The sequence below is a fragment of the Gymnoscopelus microlampas genome (genome assembly GCF_963454915.1).
Source record: "Gymnoscopelus microlampas genome assembly, chromosome: 3".
Taxonomy (NCBI): Eukaryota; Metazoa; Chordata; class Actinopteri; order Myctophiformes; family Myctophidae; genus Gymnoscopelus; species Gymnoscopelus microlampas.
Window position 1 is genome coordinate 35,708,697 of NC_139940.1, and position 18,533 is coordinate 35,727,229.

Here is an 18,533-nt window from a genome sequence, read left to right on the forward strand (position 1 = left end):
AGCAACAATTATAATTTAGCAAGAAGCCCAAAAAAACGCAAGCCGCAGTTACCAATATTTACGAACAACTTTACAGAAAAACAAGCCCGAAGTCGCTTATAATAAACCGACATGGCAACCCTGGTCGCAAGTCATGTGCGTCATAATTTCATGTTATCATTGGTGAAACAGGAAGGGAAATGTTGGTACACCAGCAATAATAATGTCATTATTTACATGGGTTGTTTAGTAAAGTGAATAGTAGTTTCTTTTTGTCAACCTCCAATATGATTTCTGGGACTTTTTGCGCGTTATTGGCCGGCTTTCTGGGCGCTGTGGCCTCTTCTTCAGCCAAACTATCTCTTGGGCCAGAGTACCTGAGAGACATGTGTGTCACAGGGCTGAGGAGATGGGGGGGTGATGGTCAGTATGGTGAAGACACTCCATGTGACTGGGTGAGTACCATTCAGTGGTGGGAAAAGTACTCACATGTTTTACTTAAGTTAAAGTATCAATACTGCAATATAGAAATACTCTGTTACAAGTAAGTCCGGAATTAAAAGTGTACTTGAGTAAAAGTACAAAGGTATTGGCATGAACTTAAAGTACCAAAAGTAAAAGTACTCATAATGCAGAATTTCCCATTTCAAGTTTTCAAATGTATGAACATCTTTTGAAAATAGCAGATCTACAAGCTCTAGATCGGCTATTTTCAATTTCAATTTGTTTGCACCTGTGCAATTCCACAATTGTGCATGCATGAATAAGTGTAAAACTTCCTATGATCTATAGCAGGGTTAGGCAACATTGGCACAGCAGGGAGGGTGAGCACTGTGAGAGGAGTTTTGTCATTTTATTTTAAAAGATGTAGTCAGTTAAATTAAGTCCCCTCACATCTGTATGCAAAATACATCCTTCATTCACTCTCTGAACTCTGACTGGGGAGGAAATCTGGAAGATAAGTGGGATAAATATATTGGAGTCAAATGATCATTACATTTGATGTGAAAGCAAATATTTCAAAAGAGGGAAAACCAAATAAAGGTTATGTATAGGTCATCGAAAGATGTTGCATCGTAATGCAACTTAATGTTTTGGCAGGCACACTCAAGAAAATAAAAACATTGCACTTCATGTCAAAAAGGTCGCCGCTGACCCCTGATCTATAGAATCACAGAGAACAATAAGAGGAAGGGGATGCTGATAAATTATTTAGCAAATTAAATCATTATTCAATGATTGTCTTGTAGATTTAGTCAAACTGTTGAGATGGATTGTGTAAATGTCACCTAAAAATAATCATCAACCCTTTAATGCACTAGTCTAAAGTATGTGAGACCTGACTTTGGGGGTTCAGCTGTTTTTAACTTCAAACTTTTCGTTTTGCCAGCTCCATATACCTCTCAGGTTGGTGTGTGGAGGCATGTTGTTCACCTGTAACGCTGTGATGTGGACGCTCTTCTCCAAGGCACTTCGCTACTCATCATCTTCGGCCAGAGCCACAGTAACCACCACAGCAGCCAACTTCATCTCCTCTGTAGGTTCAGTCTGGGTGGAATGCAGTAATAGGCAGTAGGGCATCTAGCAGACATTCACTGTAATTCAGGGGTTTCATTTTGGTTTCATAAGCTGGGTAGATTTCACAGGCAGTCAGAAGACCGAGCAAAAGAACAAATACTCTTTTCACTTTATGACGCCTCACCTATTTACCATGTGTTTATCTATTTCTGTGTTCAGGCAATACTGGGGAAGGTGATTTTTGGAGAGACACATGCCGTTCTATGGTGGGTAGGGATTTCTCTCACTCTCACAGGCTTGTTGGTGCTCCATGGAGCTACACCTCAGACCTCCCCGCTGGAGGAAGACAAGAAGGAGAAGTGATGCAGACTCGACTGGTCAACTCAATAACACCCTGTCCGCTCCTTTTAATGCAATATCTCTGGGAAATTGGTTCTGTTCATGTTATCAGATGTTTTAAATTATATTTCATTGTACTTCCACTGTCATACATGCTTGCCTTGTATTGGCATGCACAATATGATCTGTTCCAGACACTACTGATCCACATTAAGCTGAATGTGGTGATAGCGAATGGATCAGTAATAATGTATTTCTATGCATACAGTATGTACTGTACCAGCTCACCGTTTACCTCATGCTGGGGGACAGAACTGATACGACTTCACAATAACGTTATTACAAGTCTTAATCTATTAATGCACCATTTTTGTGAAATATGGCAATGTTTCTATGCAAAGACTAATTAGCACAATCTGACCAGTCATTGGCCAAAGCTGTAATATTCACAATTCAGAGGAACTAGACAAAACAGCCAACTGTTAAGATGTACATTTTAATGTAAATAATGAACTGTAAAATATAAAATTGTATAAATGTTTACACCGTTTCTAAAAAATAATTGTGTGGCTCCAGCGATGAGAAAAAATTACCTTCATTTTATAAGCATTAAAATGAAAACCACAATTAATAAAGTTCATTTTATTGTAACATGAAAATGACAAGGTATGAGTGGTCCCAATAAATCCAGCATCCAGTTAAAGGTTAAAAGCCCTTTTTGCAGGAGCTGTTTTCCATCTTACTCCATAACACAACACTCTCCATCATATCAGCAGTCAAATATCCATGTACAGTATGTCAAATGAAGACAAAGAACAATGGTAATTTGAAAGATGAATCAAAGCTGGCATGGTGAGCAGTTTAAAAAGAATTAAGACAATACCATGATAGTTAATTCCTTAATGACAGAATTAACATCATTATTAAATGGATGGATTACTTTACCAGTATGCTGTGGTTACAATTTGCTCCTCTATATAGTTAAGGCACACTGTGAGTCAAACTGTAACATTTACACAAGGTGCAGACGTAGTATTGGTTGAAAAATGATTTCTCATCAATTAGTGCTGCGTTAACATTTCTGTTAGTGGTATTCACCTGAGAGGACAGCCCATGATGGCGATCAAAATCCAAAACATTATCCAAAGACTTTGGTTCTGTAGGAAAAGGGCCCTAAAGTAAATCCCTCAACCAGATAGTACATTTTGTTAATACAGTGAACTGAGAAGATTGGTTTGGCATTGTGAATTACTTGAGCTTAAAGTATGAGATAATTTCCCACATGTGACTGGTATCTATAATACTTCAGTGCCAGTAATCCAATCCACAATAGTCAACAGTCTCCACAGGGAGATCAAAACCTCATGTGGCAAACTCCTTGTGAAAACAAAATAGTCAGATTTTTGGGTATCTAAACAGAAAATTCAGATTTCATGTAGTTTTCCTCTATTTGGACGAACGAATGTACAGGTCCAATCTGCCGCCATTGTTTGGATTTTTGGCCTAATTCAATAAAGGCTACAGAATGTAGAGAGTTTGAATGGCTTGTATTAGAGCGATACAGTAATTTTAGATATAATTACCACCAGTGACTTTCAAAAGGGTGAATTAATAATACCTAGCAAATTTAAAGTCTTGTAGTGTTTTTCCACACCGTTTCAACATGAATGGCAGTGAATGATGTTTAAAAAATGTAGGTGAAGGTGTACTAAAATATACACTGCATACACTTACTGTATGTACACAACCTTGTTAAAGACAGGGGCAATCTCTGATAATGGCTATGAGTCAAAATGAGACTGGTATATATTTTTCAAAGCCAGATCAGTGTGTCTAAAGTGTCACCAGCCGACAGCTGAAAAACAGCCAGCTTGAAGAAATGTCTTCCCGATTGGCACTAGTTGAGCGGGATCTCAATGACATCTTCCTCAATGATCTCACCTTGGGGGACAGGGTCATGATCAGGGGGGTTCTTCTTACAGCTGAGCCCAGAGAAAGGGCTGCACCAGGATAACGATAACCGCCCACCAAACGCTGCCTCCATGGCCTCCCAACATGGAACCTTACCCCACCTCCCAGTCTCTCCTTTCAGACGCTCTATTCCCTGTTGAAGACAGAATGACAAGATTAAGGATGAAGAGGAGCTAAAAAATGTAATGGACATTTGTGATCCACGTGCAGTAATGACAATGGAAACAATAATGTGTCAAAAAAGTACATTACTTTGTTGATTTGTAATGGGCTACTTTCTTTGATGCAAATAGTTTAGGCGTCCAAGGACGTAAAGTTTACTTTAAAGGAAAAATGCTTTTTAATCCACGATTTATTTCATTTGCTTCAAAAAAAGTGCCAGAGATTCAATAATATAGTTCACATGCACCACAAAGTGAAGAACAGTAGCCTATGGGGATAGCACATAGACAACAAGGTGAGAAATACTGTGCACATGCATCATGCCATTATTCACACAACTCACTCACTGATCTAATGTTTGGTTGAATCTAGAGCAAACTGTAAAATGAAAAGCTTGAGTTGAATTACTCTGGCCTACAAACTGAGGTGTGCGTGCTTTTGAAATGTGTTACGTTAAGCTTGATGGAACAGCCAGTGACCTCTGCTGCAAGCTTACCTCTGTCCATTTACCAGGGCAACACGTCTGACTCAAGACTGTCTGACTCAAGAGTTGTCTGCTTCAGAGGCTATTGCCACATTGAGTAACCAACCAAAGCAAATGCATGAGTGCAGACAAGCCATCATATTAAAAAAAACTAAATCAGATCTCAGACCATATACGTAATGACCAATAAAGAAACTGAAAAAGACAAAGAGCTAACAATGGATGGATAGAAGATGTGGAAGACAGACCGATATGACTGCTAAAATACCCAAATATCTTTAAAAAAAAAAAAAATCATTACCATGCTGTTATAATAAACTGCAATAATAATGGGTTGAACAAAATATAGTCATAACAGAATTAGGCAGAATTGTGACATTACATTTCACTATGCTCACCTAACAAATTATGACCCCCCCCCCCCCCCAAACATATACATACACAAACACACAGAAAAAGGTTGCATTGCAACTGAGAAATATTTATTCTCTGCGCTTGTGCTGAAATACTTTCAAAATATGTAGAAAGACTTAAAATCTCAGTTAAAAAAACAATATCTTTAACATCGTTCTCACCAGCAATACAGTACTTAACATTAGCATACCAGCAACCTTTCACCTACGTCACTAACGCCAGGATTCCACCAGGCACGGATCTTTGCGCCGCGCCGCGGTTTTGTTCCATTCACCGCACAGCTTGAAGCCCTGCCGGAAGCCTTTCAGAAGCGGAGCTTCAGTAGCACGGAAAAGATTTTCCACATCGAGTTTGCCTTTGATAATGACCATTAATTATTAAAATGGTTAATTTGATGTCATCATTTAGTTTGGAAATAAAATTGTTAAAAAGCAGCCATGTGAACAGTTCATTTGAGTGGGCCATCGAGAACTCTCACAGACTAGATGGCCAGGGGCCATATCTTGTTTTAACTACTTAAACCCTATGCTTCATTGACCAGAGTCCCCAGGGCTCTATACCAAGTCCACTACTTTTTCCCTCTACACCAAATCTCTTCGACAAAAATAGCTGATCCAATATTTTCGCGGAATGTTTGCCCATAAATAGGTAGGCTAAGGTTCAAGTAGTTAAATTAGGACTGGGATATCATATATTGCACCTACAGTCATTTACATTATTGCCGGCACAATGAAAACATAAAAAAGTGTTCTGAACCTGAAGTGTGCCATGTCAGCTGCTGTCACATGAGCCAATTTATTTCATCATTAACTAAATTGACCATTAATTGACAGCACTGAATAAAAGTATTAGATTTATGTCCCGTTTACTACTTCACATGACATCATACACCATTTCTGACGTGCAGCATCAGATTACTCCTGCAGTTCTGTTATTGAATAAATGGGAGAAAGCGAGTCCCGGATGAACTTGACTGCAGTTGCACGCAGGAGAAATAGACTAGGTGCATATTTTTTTCAGAGCAGAGCTCTGTGACACGTGGGAAGCATGTCCGGTGGAATAACAAGCATTGTCTTGAAAGATCCGACGACCGGTGGCCAGAACACGACAAAATCTCACCCAGTGGAATCCAGGTGTAAGCCTTCCTTCAGCTATACCATGCATTCAAATAACACAAATAGTAAACAGAGAACAGAATAACAAAATGCATACCCTTGAAGAGAGAGCAGCTCACACAGGATAAAGTCATAAAACAATAGATAAAAAAGTGCAAGATAGCCATGTTGTAAATATGGAGTGAATGGTGAAAATGGACTGTTAAAAGTTAAATGTCTTTAGTGTTTGGTTAGAGCAGACACAGTCCAGCAATCCTGTTATCCCATAGTCAGAATTTATATTTTATATACTATTATTTCCTTTTGCTCCAACATCCGCCACCAAATCAATATTTTATAGAACAGTGTTATTAAGAACAGTGTTATTATCTGAGGAACTTCATGTCAGCTTTTCCAAGCAAATTTATGATTTAAAGACGTACATTTGGCACACGCGGACAACATCAAAACAACACAATGTAATTAGACTGCTCATTAGTCTACAACATCTGTCCGTTTAGGTGACAAGTGTTCATGCAGACACAGCGATAGTGTTACTGTAGGAGGCAACTTTCTTTCCAACCAAGGAAAACAAATGTTGAAACTTCCTTGTCAAAAGAGTCACGAAGCACAATACATTTCTGACAACTGCATTTCACGGTTCTTGATAAAAAGATGAAAAGAGCTTGATAATCACCTTTCAATTGCACTGGATAGAACCCTTTGAAATACCACAATCATGATCAACAACAAGTATGTTATTTGCCACGGCCAAAGTGAAATGACAATTGATTAGATTGATTCTGCTTCGTGACATGAATTAAAAAAAAACACCCTTGTTTGTACTGTAAAATATCTGTTCCCTCCAACAACGAGCAAGTTTGTGTCAAGCATGTATCATAAAGGAATCAGAGACAATGTTCCAGACTTGAGCAAAAGACTTCAAATATTTAAAAGGGTAATGTGTCATTTGTATCCACTAGAGGGTGCTTGTGTTCTCTTGTTCAACTAAAAACTTATTATGTAACATTTCTTCCTCGTTACTATCATAAAATAACCTGGAAATATCTACTGGAAATATTTAAAATAACGTTTGAAATAAGTTCCTCAACACAAATATACCACATGCCTGAGGTCGTCTGTTTTGAAAAAGTCAGTCAAACAACTGCCTGTGACAGGCGTTGTTTTTTTTTTGCCTTGTGCAGGGTAAGAACTCTTACATTTTAAATATTTGAAACCATTTACAATTTGTCTGTTGTTCCTGTCTGTAACATTCAATAGAAAAGGTAGTGTCTGACTGGCACATGGAAGACTTCAGAAAAAAAGAGCATAAATCAGGAGGAAAGAAAAGGCTTCAGTTATCACAAACAGAAATAAAAAATGTAGCTTGGGAAAATCCCCCAGCATATTTATCAGAGTTTACAAGCAGGATTCACAAGTTTGAAGTGTTTCTTTTTCTCTGCAACTCAGGTCATTCAAAGGCATAAAAAAGGAAAAAAAAGAAAGGGCGCACTTGCTTGGCAACACAAAAAGCAGGTGAGAAGCTGTCCATGGTTAGTGTGGGACTTACAGTACAATCATGTTCAGCACTGGGAATAAGGTACTGCCAGGTTTTTCATATGTTGAGCTGAGTAGGACAGGAGGGTAGTGGGGCATGGAAGTGTGTGGAGAAAGCTCTGCTCTCCCCCTTCTCAGTTTGGGTTTGAAGCAGCTGGTTGGTTCCCTGTGCTGAGTTCTCACACCACATACTGGTATGTCTCAGCCTTCCCATGGTCAGGGGTGTTGAAGGGACTAAACCATAATATGGAGAAGGGATGTCCAAATACCGCTCTCATGTTCATCCACTTAGTTTTTTTAGCCCATCTTCTCTCTTCCTTTTTCAACTGCTCTATGCCCTGAAAACGAGAGACAACCAAACTTCAGTGGATGTGCGTTCGTGAGCAGATCAGCGATCACAGGCCACATGAGTTACGGAGCTGCTTTCGTTTTCTGGTATTTAACAACTGTTCAAATGCCTATCCTCACCAAAGTATTTAATTGAGGTAATAACAAAACCGATGACAGCAACTATGAGACCACAAACCCACATCATTCAGTTAACTAATTTATCCATAATGATTTATAATAAAATGCCATTATATTGCTCTGTATTCTATTTCACACTCCCCGTTTTCAAGTTGATGAGCAACTTGACAGAAATCACCCTAGAGTTGCAGACAAAAAGAAATTAGAAGCAGGAAGAAAAGCGAGTTAGTTCATTGTAGTTTAGTGAGCTTAGCTTTAAGAATGGAGAGGTTTTCACAGATACTGGAGGAAATACTACACAGTCACACTAGTATCTCATATTATTTCAGGATGTCATCAAACATTATAGAGAAAATACTGATTCCTTCTCAGACAGATACATGGACACATCTCCTTGTACAAGTCAAACACAATATCTTTTGGTTTGTAAAATACATTACGCAATACAAGGGTGAGCAAAGCATGGAATCTGTAGCTGATTCCATAATCACTGCATTCAAGCATTAGCGAGGGTCAGTCAGTAGGCCTAAGCCTACAGGATAGATCTGAAGCCAGTACCAAGCCTGTCCTGTTCAGGGAGACGGAAGAAGACATGTTGGCTCAATGAAGGAAGTACCTAGCCCCTGGTATGTCACAGTCTCTGCAGTTTGTTAGATTACAAATGTGCAATCTAACAGGATGTAAAAGGTAGCTGCCAAAGTAAAGGAAAATCATCAGAGTGCTCATTGTGTATAGTAATAGGTACTGGCAACTCTCAACGACATTCTGTGAACTGAAGGGTTTTCTCAATACCCTGAATCTGTTGATACTGGACAAATCCACTGGCTCTGCAGAGAAAGAGGCTTGGGCAGGCAGCAGAGGAGAAAAGTTGTCAGTATCGAATGAAAATAAAAATGCATTCTCAGACTTTTAACAAGATGCATGCATGCACATGACTGGATGCAATTTGTCATCACTTTGTCTCTGGCATCGTGCACAGGGTCCTGTCTTTCCCTCAGTGACGCCTAGAAAGCAGCCATCATGCATTGTGCAAGAGCATTGTAGGCGGGAGCTGCCTTTGACACTGCTGCTGCGTTCGACACTGTAGAGACCATACTGGAACAGACAGGAAAACTGGATTGGACTTTCTGGCACAGTCCTTAATTGGTTTGAATCGTGTCTCCAACTGAGGGACAATTTTGTCTCCATTGGCAACTACACATCGGAGTGAAACACCATCACATGTGGAGTTCCACAAAGTTCAATACCTCTTCTAATCAACCTTTACAGGCAAAGAAAATCACTTGCCATAATTATGGAGATGACACTCAAATTGACATAGCTCTCTCAACAAATGATTATGGTTGACTGGATTACTTCAATTTAACAAAGACAAAACTGATCATCGTCTTGGTTATCTTGGTGTAATTATGAATTCACAGATCAAAATTGTATTACCCACATCAATTCAATAACAAAGTCAGCTGATTATGATCTTGAATTCTGTGATTAATGTCAAAATAAGAATTAGAAAAATGTACCCATGCTTTTATCTCTAACGGGTTAGACTACTGTACTGGTCTTCTCTCAGTCTCCTCAAAGACATCATCAGACAGATACAGCTCATTCAGGAAGGATGCAGCTGAAGGAGTTCCAACTAGAGCTAAGAAATCTGAACACATTTCGCCACCACTCGATGTTTTAGGGCCAAAATACATCTCTGCCTTACTTAACCCTAGAGAAGTCTGACGTTGTCGCCCAGTCTAGTCACTAGACTAACTAACACAAGGAATTATTAAACTAACAGTTCTGAGTTTTTTTTTTTATCTCCACCAGGCTGTACAGCCGAAGGCTGGAGATTATATATATGTTTCACCCCTGTCCATCTGTGTGTGCCGGTGTGTCTGTGAGCAACTAATTTCCGGCACTGCTCGACCAATCGGTGTGAAACTTTGCACGCACACTCCCAGTAAGCTAAGAAGAACCTTTTTCAAATCGGCCTCATGGTGGCACTATAACAGCCAAAAATGTGTTCCCTGGATTCCTAGGCTCATGACTCAACAGGCCAGCAGTTTCACATCCACCCATATGGGGCACGACAAATGCCACAAGTCACTATTTGTTGCAGAAACATGGTGAGCATTTGTGCCCACCAAATTAGGCACAAATGCTCTCGTGCGTCAAGTGACAATGACAAGGTTTTCATACTCCATATCGTTTGCCTGTAATTACATTCAAAATGTGACCGGGCGCCGGAGAACAGCATATCGCTTCAGCGCAGGTTCCAATCATCCCCAAATTGGAATCCCATGTTGAGGGGACTCTATAGAGTACATCTCCAAAGGTCCTTTCACTTCTGCCCCTAGGGGCTGCCAAACACAAATAGTTGCACCGTCTGTCGTACAAACTATACAGTATTTCCCCGGCTTCATCCCATGATTGACAAAGCGCTTGGTAGGCAACGGCAACCCGGCCTAGTGGAGAACTGTTCTCCGAAGAGCGCACTGTTTTTTCTCACTTTTTTCCCACTATTGTTTGGAATTAATGTTGTTGCTGTCAGGCAGAAACCTTGCATCTCCCCATTTCAACGTTTTATATGTTATCATAAATTAATGTTGTTGTTTTTGAAGAATTTCGGAAGTGAAAGTTTTTAAGCCTGTCTGTGGGGTTATACATATTTTACCAATAAAAATTATGAAGAGCTTGTGACTAAATAATAACTACATTGGATCCATTGGAACACAGGTTCTTCAATTTCATGAAAAGTAATGGTTTCGGACATACAAGGTTTCCAACCGGCCGTGACGATATGAACGGTGCTATAAAAACACAAAACTACTTTTCTAGTCATAAATCTTTTTTTTAACTTTCATAATTGTTTACTTTTTTAAACCCCCGTCTAGGACATTCTATAGTCAAGGAAGTGTCTCACTGTCAAGTAAGTGGAAGAAAGAAAGGGCTTATAGGAGATGCCTTGGCAGTGGGAAGTGCCATAGATGTTTCTCCGCCATCAGTCAGTGATTTCATTACTCTTGTCAGAATGGTGTTAAACATCCCTCTACCAGCACTCTAGAAATCAAGGGATTATTAGAACAAAACATCGGTGGTAGCACATGGTGCCCTGGCACACTATCAACAGTTTAATCTTAGTGTTCTGCATTTTGGCAGTCACCTTTACCTTAAACAACATAAGTGAAAATTCACTCACGTCAATGTCATTTAATTAGTAAAGTTAGTTGAGTGATTGTGTTAAAGGGATAGTTCACCCCAAAAAATACTTATTTTCTATCGATTACACCCCATGAAGCCTTGAATTCATGGAGACGTTTTTGTCGCAGTTCCTAAGCCTCAATGGTGACTCTTTGAGTCTCCGCCGGTCATCAAATTATTGGCTTAGGAATGCGACAAAAACTGAAAAATCTCCATGAATTTAAGGCTCCATGGGGTGAGTAATCGATAGGAAAAAAGTCATTTGGGGGGTGAACTATCCCTTTAAGAAATGTACCTCAGGTAGCACACACAGAAGTATTACTGCGCTGTTAACCACTTAGATCCTCTATACTAGACCAGACCTGAGTTGCACTGTACGTGGTGCGCTCTTTTTTCGATCTACACCAAATCTCTTTTACAAAAATAGCAGTTTTACAAGCCCACAAAGTGACACGTTGTGAGCTTGAAAATCAGCAATTATTCTCCCCAGAATAAGGGTGCTGAGGTTCAAGTGGTTAAATTACCAACACAGGTGACAGGTTGTAGATGCACCATTAAAGAAGCAAAAGCGGCAGCAGTGGGGAGCAGTTCTGGAGGGCTGAGCCATAAAAGAGGCTTAGAGAAGAGGAGCAAAAAGGGAGAGAAGAGGAGCAAAACGGGGGAGAAAAAGCAGGAGGAACCTGGCCGAGCACTATGTATACTGGGGTCAACTTACGGTCTCATCGGTACAGATGGAATGGACCTGGGTGCCGAACATCACAGAGGTGAAGATGAGGAAGAGGAGGGCCTCAAAGCACAGGAGGATGAGGAGGATGACTGTTGCTGGAGGAGAGAAGGAACTGCACTCTGGGAGATGGGAGGGAAGGAGGGGGAGGTGAAGAGGCAAAGCAGAGGAGCATATGAGGAGGTGTGCCACACAGCACTCTAAGTAACTCCCATTGACCAGATTCCACATGGCGGCCAATTTGCTCTTACTTCATACCGAAGTATGTGGAAATGAAGTAAGAACAAAATGGCCGCTGTGTGAATATGGTCAATTCACCGTCACTATGGTATGTAGGCAACAAACGATTTGAGGCAACCACGTCAACACGTAAGACCACTGACCAGCTGTAATTTGCCAATTATACTCTTGTTCCTGATCTGATCTAAACCACATTTTATAAAGTGGTCCACTTCGTAAGCCGTTATTACTCATTACCGTTGCCTCAAAGGGTTAGTTATACTGCACTTATTTTAGGATAGGGAGAGGGATACTGTGATTACAGGTTCCAGTTCCGGACAGCTTTATGCTGACGATTTGAGCAGGTCTGATAAGCTCGTGACTACAGAATTACACGGACCAGTCCAATTGAAATAAGACTTTCTTACAAGGTTATGCATCTGATACATTGAGCATGGCTGCCTGGGATTTCAATGAAATGAGCTTGGATCTAGTGTTTGTATTTCAGAATTACACTTGTTTTGTTCAGTCAACATTTCATAGCAGCCATTTGGGAGATCAAGGATGATTACAGAGATATTGGGTAGTGCCACCTTTATCTAACAGAGAAATGCAAAAGCAGGGTCTATGGGGCAAAGCAGAAGCACAGATATCTCCATTACAAATGGACAGAGGTAGTGGTTCTAAAAAGATAGAAACTCTAATGACAACACTTTAAACACACAGTAAAGACAACAGTCTTAAGGGCTTGACATACAGTACTTCTTTCATTGTGCACAATGTTGTGCATTTAAGTACAAATCATTACTATGATAGATCCTGATGCAAAACCCATTCCCTTCCAAATATTTGCAACGTAGTGCCTAAGCTAAATTGATAATAATATTGAATATTGACTGGAATTGAAGACAGCAGACTGGATTTTAGCCCCAAAATATGACACAAACACTGCACAATACATCACATGAACTTCTCAATAAGAAAGTCAAACTGATCTCTCAAACAAACTAAGGGAGGCTACAATTATACTACCGACTATAAATCATTTATCCACGTCTGTTTCCATATCACAAACCTGGTTCGTACAACATGTCATAGACAGGAAACTGTTAAAACAAAATATAAACACAAAGTCAACAGGACATTCAAGCATTATGCAGAGAAAAAGACAGATGAGAGGGGGGTGGGGGGTGAGAGACAGAGAGAGAAAGACATACAGCAGAGAGATGGTATATTATGTAAGGACACCATCAAAGCGCAATTAAAGCCTGACTGTCTGTCTCACTTCAGAACAAAGCTCTTCCATTCTTACTCAGCTGCTGGATACGACTGACCTTCAGACAGCTATAGATAACGTGTAAAACTAAAAATAATGTTTTTTTTTAATTACATATCGACTTGAGGCAGAGGATAGTAGAGTTTCACTGAGATGGCTGTTGCCTTTTGGAAACCAAGAGTAGACTGATACTGTTGATCAATGACCACTCTGTGTTGAGGACTTAAAGAAGCCATGCAACAACAACTTACTTGTCCAATCATCTTCAAAGCAGTAGAGGAAATGGAAGACCACCATCACCAAAGAGTGGAGGGAGATGAGTGCAATGTACATCTGGAAGAAAGTACAAAGAGACATGAGCTCTCTGATCTATTACCATTTGAAGTACTGTTAATTTTCTAGGTAATTCTTTGCAGAGGTGAAGCAGCCATGCAGAAGAAACGAGAGCGCAGTCCATGGTGGCTACGTGTGGTCACCTCCACCTTGACTGCGGCTGGAAAATGATTTGTGCTTGGGATCCATTGCAATGATTTGGCCATTCTTGCAAGATAATTAACTAGTAATTAACTAGTTCAGTACATTTTGCAGATAACTCACAACAACAGCAGAATGTGTGTGTGTGTGTGTGTGTGTGTGTGTGTGTGTGTGTGTGTGTGTGTGTGTGTGTGTGTGTGTGTGTGTGTGTGTGTGTGTGTGTGTGTGTGTGTGTGTCAATTATCTGTGGCCAGCCTAAAGGTAATACACTTACTGTGAAAAGCACAAAGTACTTCTGGTTGGTCTCCCCAACACAGTTGTTAACCCACGGACAGTGGTGGTCCATCTTTCGTATGCAGCGTTTACAAACACTGTTAGGAAGCAGAGAGAGTGAATGTTGTGATGCCACGTGTTGTTAGCCTGCAACACTGTCGTACTACAGAGTATAAATTCATCTTCATGGTGGCACAAGGACAAAGACTAATAGAACGCTAAGGACACTAAGCAACTGTAGTCCAAACAGATTCATACACTACACTCAGTGTGCCATACTGCAGGGACATCCATTTCTAGTTCACACACACCATTTAAAAAAAAAACTTAACTGAAACAAAACACTAGCTCTAGGCAAAAACTAAAAATGTTCCACTATGCACCCCTTCACCTCACCTGCAGTGGTGAGCTCGGTCAGGTTTGATGCTGCAGCATTTGGGACACTTGTAGACCACCTGTCCCGGTTTCAGCTGAAGGCTCTCGATGTACTCTTTAGTAGCGTTCCCTTTCGGCACGGCCCCCTATAGCAGGACAGATGAAAATATGGCAGGTGACTCCAGGTTACACTGTAGCCCATTAATCATTACAAAAAAATAACTTGGTCAGCAGAGGCAAACGCACTTGTAAGTAAATAGTAATTGCGGTGTTGGGCTGTTATGCATTAGATGAGGTTTCTGGACAATATTAACCAACGCTATGAACAAGCAACGGCCCTGAACTTGACTGTGAGCTAGCCTTCAGATTCTGCACAAACTTAACATCACCAAAGATTCCCCTTGCTGTGTGCTTCACTCGTGCGCGCATCGCTCACGCATACATGCCAGTAAACATATCACAAAGTGCTACTCACTGGGTCAGTGCACATGGCCCTGAAGTGCGAGGCCAGGGCAAGGAAGGCCAGGCTGTTGAACAGCGTCCCATTCACGATGCTGTATGTCAGGTTCTTGGAGGGGAGCAGCATTACAAACAGCACCACAAACTCGGCGTAGAACACCAGCATCCAGGTGATGACGGCGCACACGATGCCACAGGCGTCCCTGATGAACCACATGGCCGACGACGAGGAGGCAGTGATGATTTCTTTGGAGATGGGGATGCGCTGCTCAGACTGTAGAAAGCCGCTGTTGGCCCCAGTGTGTAGGCCTGTCACAATTATTACATAATGGCCTGATCGCAATTATTTGAGATAATAGCAATTACTTTTTTGCATAATCGACAGAAACAGAGTTGTTTCAGTCATCTGTATAAATTCATCTGTTGAAAAATGTACATACAATTTCAAAAATAACGAAAAAGGCAGATCTGCAAGCTCATGGCTAAGTACATCTGCTATTTCCAGATTTGTTTTGTGTTAAATTAATAAATATAGCCTACTTTGGCCATAGTACATTATTTATTTTGGCTATTGGTACCGGTCAGTCAGTCAGTTCTTTTTTGTATATTGAAGTTACAAAGCCTAAAACGCAAAGAGAAATGTATTTTTAAATTATTTGTTGAAATGCCAAAAACACAATTAAAATCGTTAATCGCAATTAGTAAAATGTCATGATCATGACAGTCCTACCAGTGTGACCGCGGCCATGCTCCACATCCCTGCACCTGTGCACCGGGCTCTTCATACTTCATCCACACCAGGTAATGCCGCTGCCACTGAACCAGCTGTGCCTTCAGCCTACAGTCACCGCATCGCTGAGAGACAAGAGGAGGAAATGTGTGTCCGTTTTAGATCTCAGGCGGTGAATATTACAAAGGTCCTATAACCACACCTGGCGTCCCTATTCTGTGCATGTCAGGCGAAACCTTTCAAAAATAGCAACAAAAAAAAACTGCCTATCAACAAGCTTGCAACGCATCACTACGCGCTTGTAGATCAGCTATGATAAAGTATACAGTATAAGGCTTAAGTGGTTTAATGAGGCATAACCTGAGGTTTGGTGTACGTTGTGCTATCATGACTTGGTTCAGTTTTAAGTGTACTTAAAATTAAGTATTGTGACATGTAGGGATGGGAGTCATGGGAAGATATGAAAATCCCTATTTCGGGGGGGAACGTTTGCCAAAAATAGATATATTTGAATATAATATATAAGTGAAATTTTTTACTCAAATCTTTGCTTCCTGAGGTCCCTGGAACAAAATATATTGAGGCAGGGGTCCACAGCCAAATACATATAATTTTGGGGGTCCTTGACACAAAAACGTTTGAGCACCACTGATATAGCAACATAGGGTTTTTCAGATTTAGAAGACGTCTTAATGGGTTAAACTACAGTACACACAAACACTCTGGGGCTAATATGTGTAAGAATTCCAGCAACAATGTCTGCATCTCATGATGGCACACAGACACCAGAGGTTGTCAGACTGGTCCATATGCAGTGCCTATAGGCAGTCTGTCAAGAGGTAGACCGCAGCAGTAACAGCAGCACATCATGCAACATTACACCCAAGTATGACAAGTTATCATCATTATAGCTTACCCCATTACGAACCTCTCGCGGTTCCACTGCGAGCTCTACCGGAATCGATGGAACAGCCGCAAAGGGTCCGTGGATTACCTTTTTCGCCACATCGTATCCAAAAACTAATGGTAGTTCCCAAACTGTACAGATGTTTGAGGATGTTCCGGAACCCTAACTTTTTGGACCGGCACAAAACAACCGCTTAAATCGCTTATTTAGTCAGCCTGTGGCCATGTTTCACATTCAACCCGGAAAAAAACCCTACGTCAGATGCCAGTACTGCTCCCGGTTCGGCTACAATGGGAAAACATGGCCACAGGCTGACTAAATAAGCGTTTTGTTTCGTGCCAGACCAAAAAGTTAGGGTTCCGGACCATACCTCTAACATCTGTACAGTTTGGAAACTACCATTAGTTTTTGGATATGATGTGGTGAAAAGGGTAATCCACGGACCCTTTGCAGCCGTTCCACCGATTCCGGTAGAGCTCGCAGTGGAACCTCGTCTCGGAGCTGTATAGCGGAGTGAGAGGTTCGTAATGGGGCTACATTATAGCTTGTAGATCTGTTCTTTTTCCAGTAAGCGACACCGTCGTCTGATGGGAGTCAGTGGCTCTCAGCCTGTGGGTCAGTACCCCACATGATTTTTTTTTTTAGGGGGGGGGACGTGGGGTCCGCAGATGACAATGATGTGACAATGTAAGGACTTCTAAGACCTTTTAAGACCTTTTTAATTTTCACAATATTTAAATGCAATGCCTCAACTCTCCTTCATTCCAAGTGTTTGTCAAGGTGGGTCCCCAGTTCAAATAAGATTATTTTGGGGGGTGGGTCCCCAGTTCAAATATGATTATTTTGTGGTGGGTCCCCAGTTCAAATATGATTATGTTGGGGGGTCCCCAGTTCAAATATGATTATGTTGGGGGGTCCCCAGTTCAAATATCATTATTTTTGAGGGGTGGGTCCCCAGTTCAAATATGATTTTTTTTTTGGGGGGGTCCCCAGTTCAAATATGATTATTTTGTGGTGGGTCCCCAGTTCAAATATGATTATCTTGGGGGGTCCCCAGTTCAAATAAGATTATTTTGGGGGGGTCACGGCTTGAAAAGGTTGAGAACCAGTGTTATAAATGAAGGTTCATGCTGCCCCTGCAGTCTGCAGTGTGACTCAGTGCACGGATGGATGGATGGATGCTATACTAGCCACGTCAACCCAAGCCAAGCATCTAAAAAAATCACCAACACGTTGAGTTGGTTACGGCCAATTAGCGTAGCTAATTAGCTTTATTAGCCAAGTAGATTGGCTGTTAAATAAAATGGGTCATATCAAATAAATAAATACAAATATAAAATCTCGCCGAAACCAAAGCGAGCAGCATTAGCTTTTTTTCCTTTTTTTTTTTTTAGCTTAGCACAACTGCTAACGTTGCGTTGAGCAGCAACCTCACCTGTTTCCACGTTCGGGTCGGTCTATGTGCGCTTAAAATGCACAGCGAGTTGCCCGGCGGTGCTTGACCGTCTTGATAACAGCCTGGTTATATTATTAATGCATTGTTATTATTGTTAAAAACGGAAGCGTCCTCGTTGTTCCGTGTTTTAATGGTGGTGGTGGTAACCCTAGCAGAGCCCCGCCCCGCCCCCTACCTAAAAACAACATGACGTATGAGGAAATGGATGGGGGAGGAAAGAAAGACACACACCACCCAACACTACACCTCACACAAGTTCTAATGGTCTGAAGACATGAAAATACAACTCTACTGTAGACTTTTATTTAACTGTTTTGATGAATTGAGTACAAAAGACCCCCAGTGGAAACAAGCCATAGGCTTTCTTGTTTTTAAAATCCTCTTAGCAGACCTTGTATTGAACTGTACTTTCCTGTACTTTTTTTTGCAAACTACTAATAAAGTATTCAATCAATCAATCAGTGG

The 18,533-nt window shown here is 40.9% G+C and overlaps 2 protein-coding genes across 5 annotated transcripts; one reads left to right on the forward strand and one right to left on the reverse strand.

The window, feature by feature from the left end:
* Positions 1 to 168: 168 nt before the first annotated feature.
* LOC311041438 (transmembrane protein 42-like) lies at positions 169 to 2,751 on the forward strand. The gene is made up of 3 exons (XM_084051812.1): positions 169 to 434; positions 1,370 to 1,516; positions 1,717 to 2,751. Exons 1-3 carry the CDS (start codon positions 267 to 269, stop codon positions 1,858 to 1,860), a joined length of 459 nt encoding a protein of 152 aa, XP_083907938.1. The 5' UTR covers positions 169 to 266; the 3' UTR covers positions 1,861 to 2,751.
* On the reverse strand, positions 2,463 to 18,226 carry LOC311041434 (palmitoyltransferase ZDHHC3-like). Of its 4 annotated transcripts, XR_014600408.1 has the most exons (9): positions 18,048 to 18,226; positions 15,706 to 15,830; positions 14,992 to 15,284; positions 14,538 to 14,662; positions 14,143 to 14,239; positions 13,646 to 13,727; positions 11,891 to 12,021; positions 7,532 to 7,856; positions 3,802 to 3,940 (listed from the first exon to the last, which is right to left on the reverse strand). XR_014600408.1 is itself a non-coding variant. In XM_084051807.1 (8 exons), exons 2-8 carry the CDS (start codon positions 15,765 to 15,767, stop codon positions 3,734 to 3,736), a joined length of 975 nt encoding a protein of 324 aa, XP_083907933.1. In that variant the 5' UTR covers positions 15,768 to 15,830; positions 18,048 to 18,226; the 3' UTR covers positions 2,463 to 3,733. The 4 variants fall into 4 exon arrangements, 3 of the variants coding, with proteins under 3 accessions (XP_083907933.1, XP_083907932.1, XP_083907934.1); XM_084051807.1 differs by lacking the exon at positions 7,532 to 7,856 and having other exon boundaries at positions 2,463 to 3,940; positions 14,992 to 15,262; XM_084051806.1 differs by lacking the exon at positions 7,532 to 7,856 and having other exon boundaries at positions 2,463 to 3,940.
* Between the last annotated feature and the right edge of the window lie 307 nt (positions 18,227 to 18,533).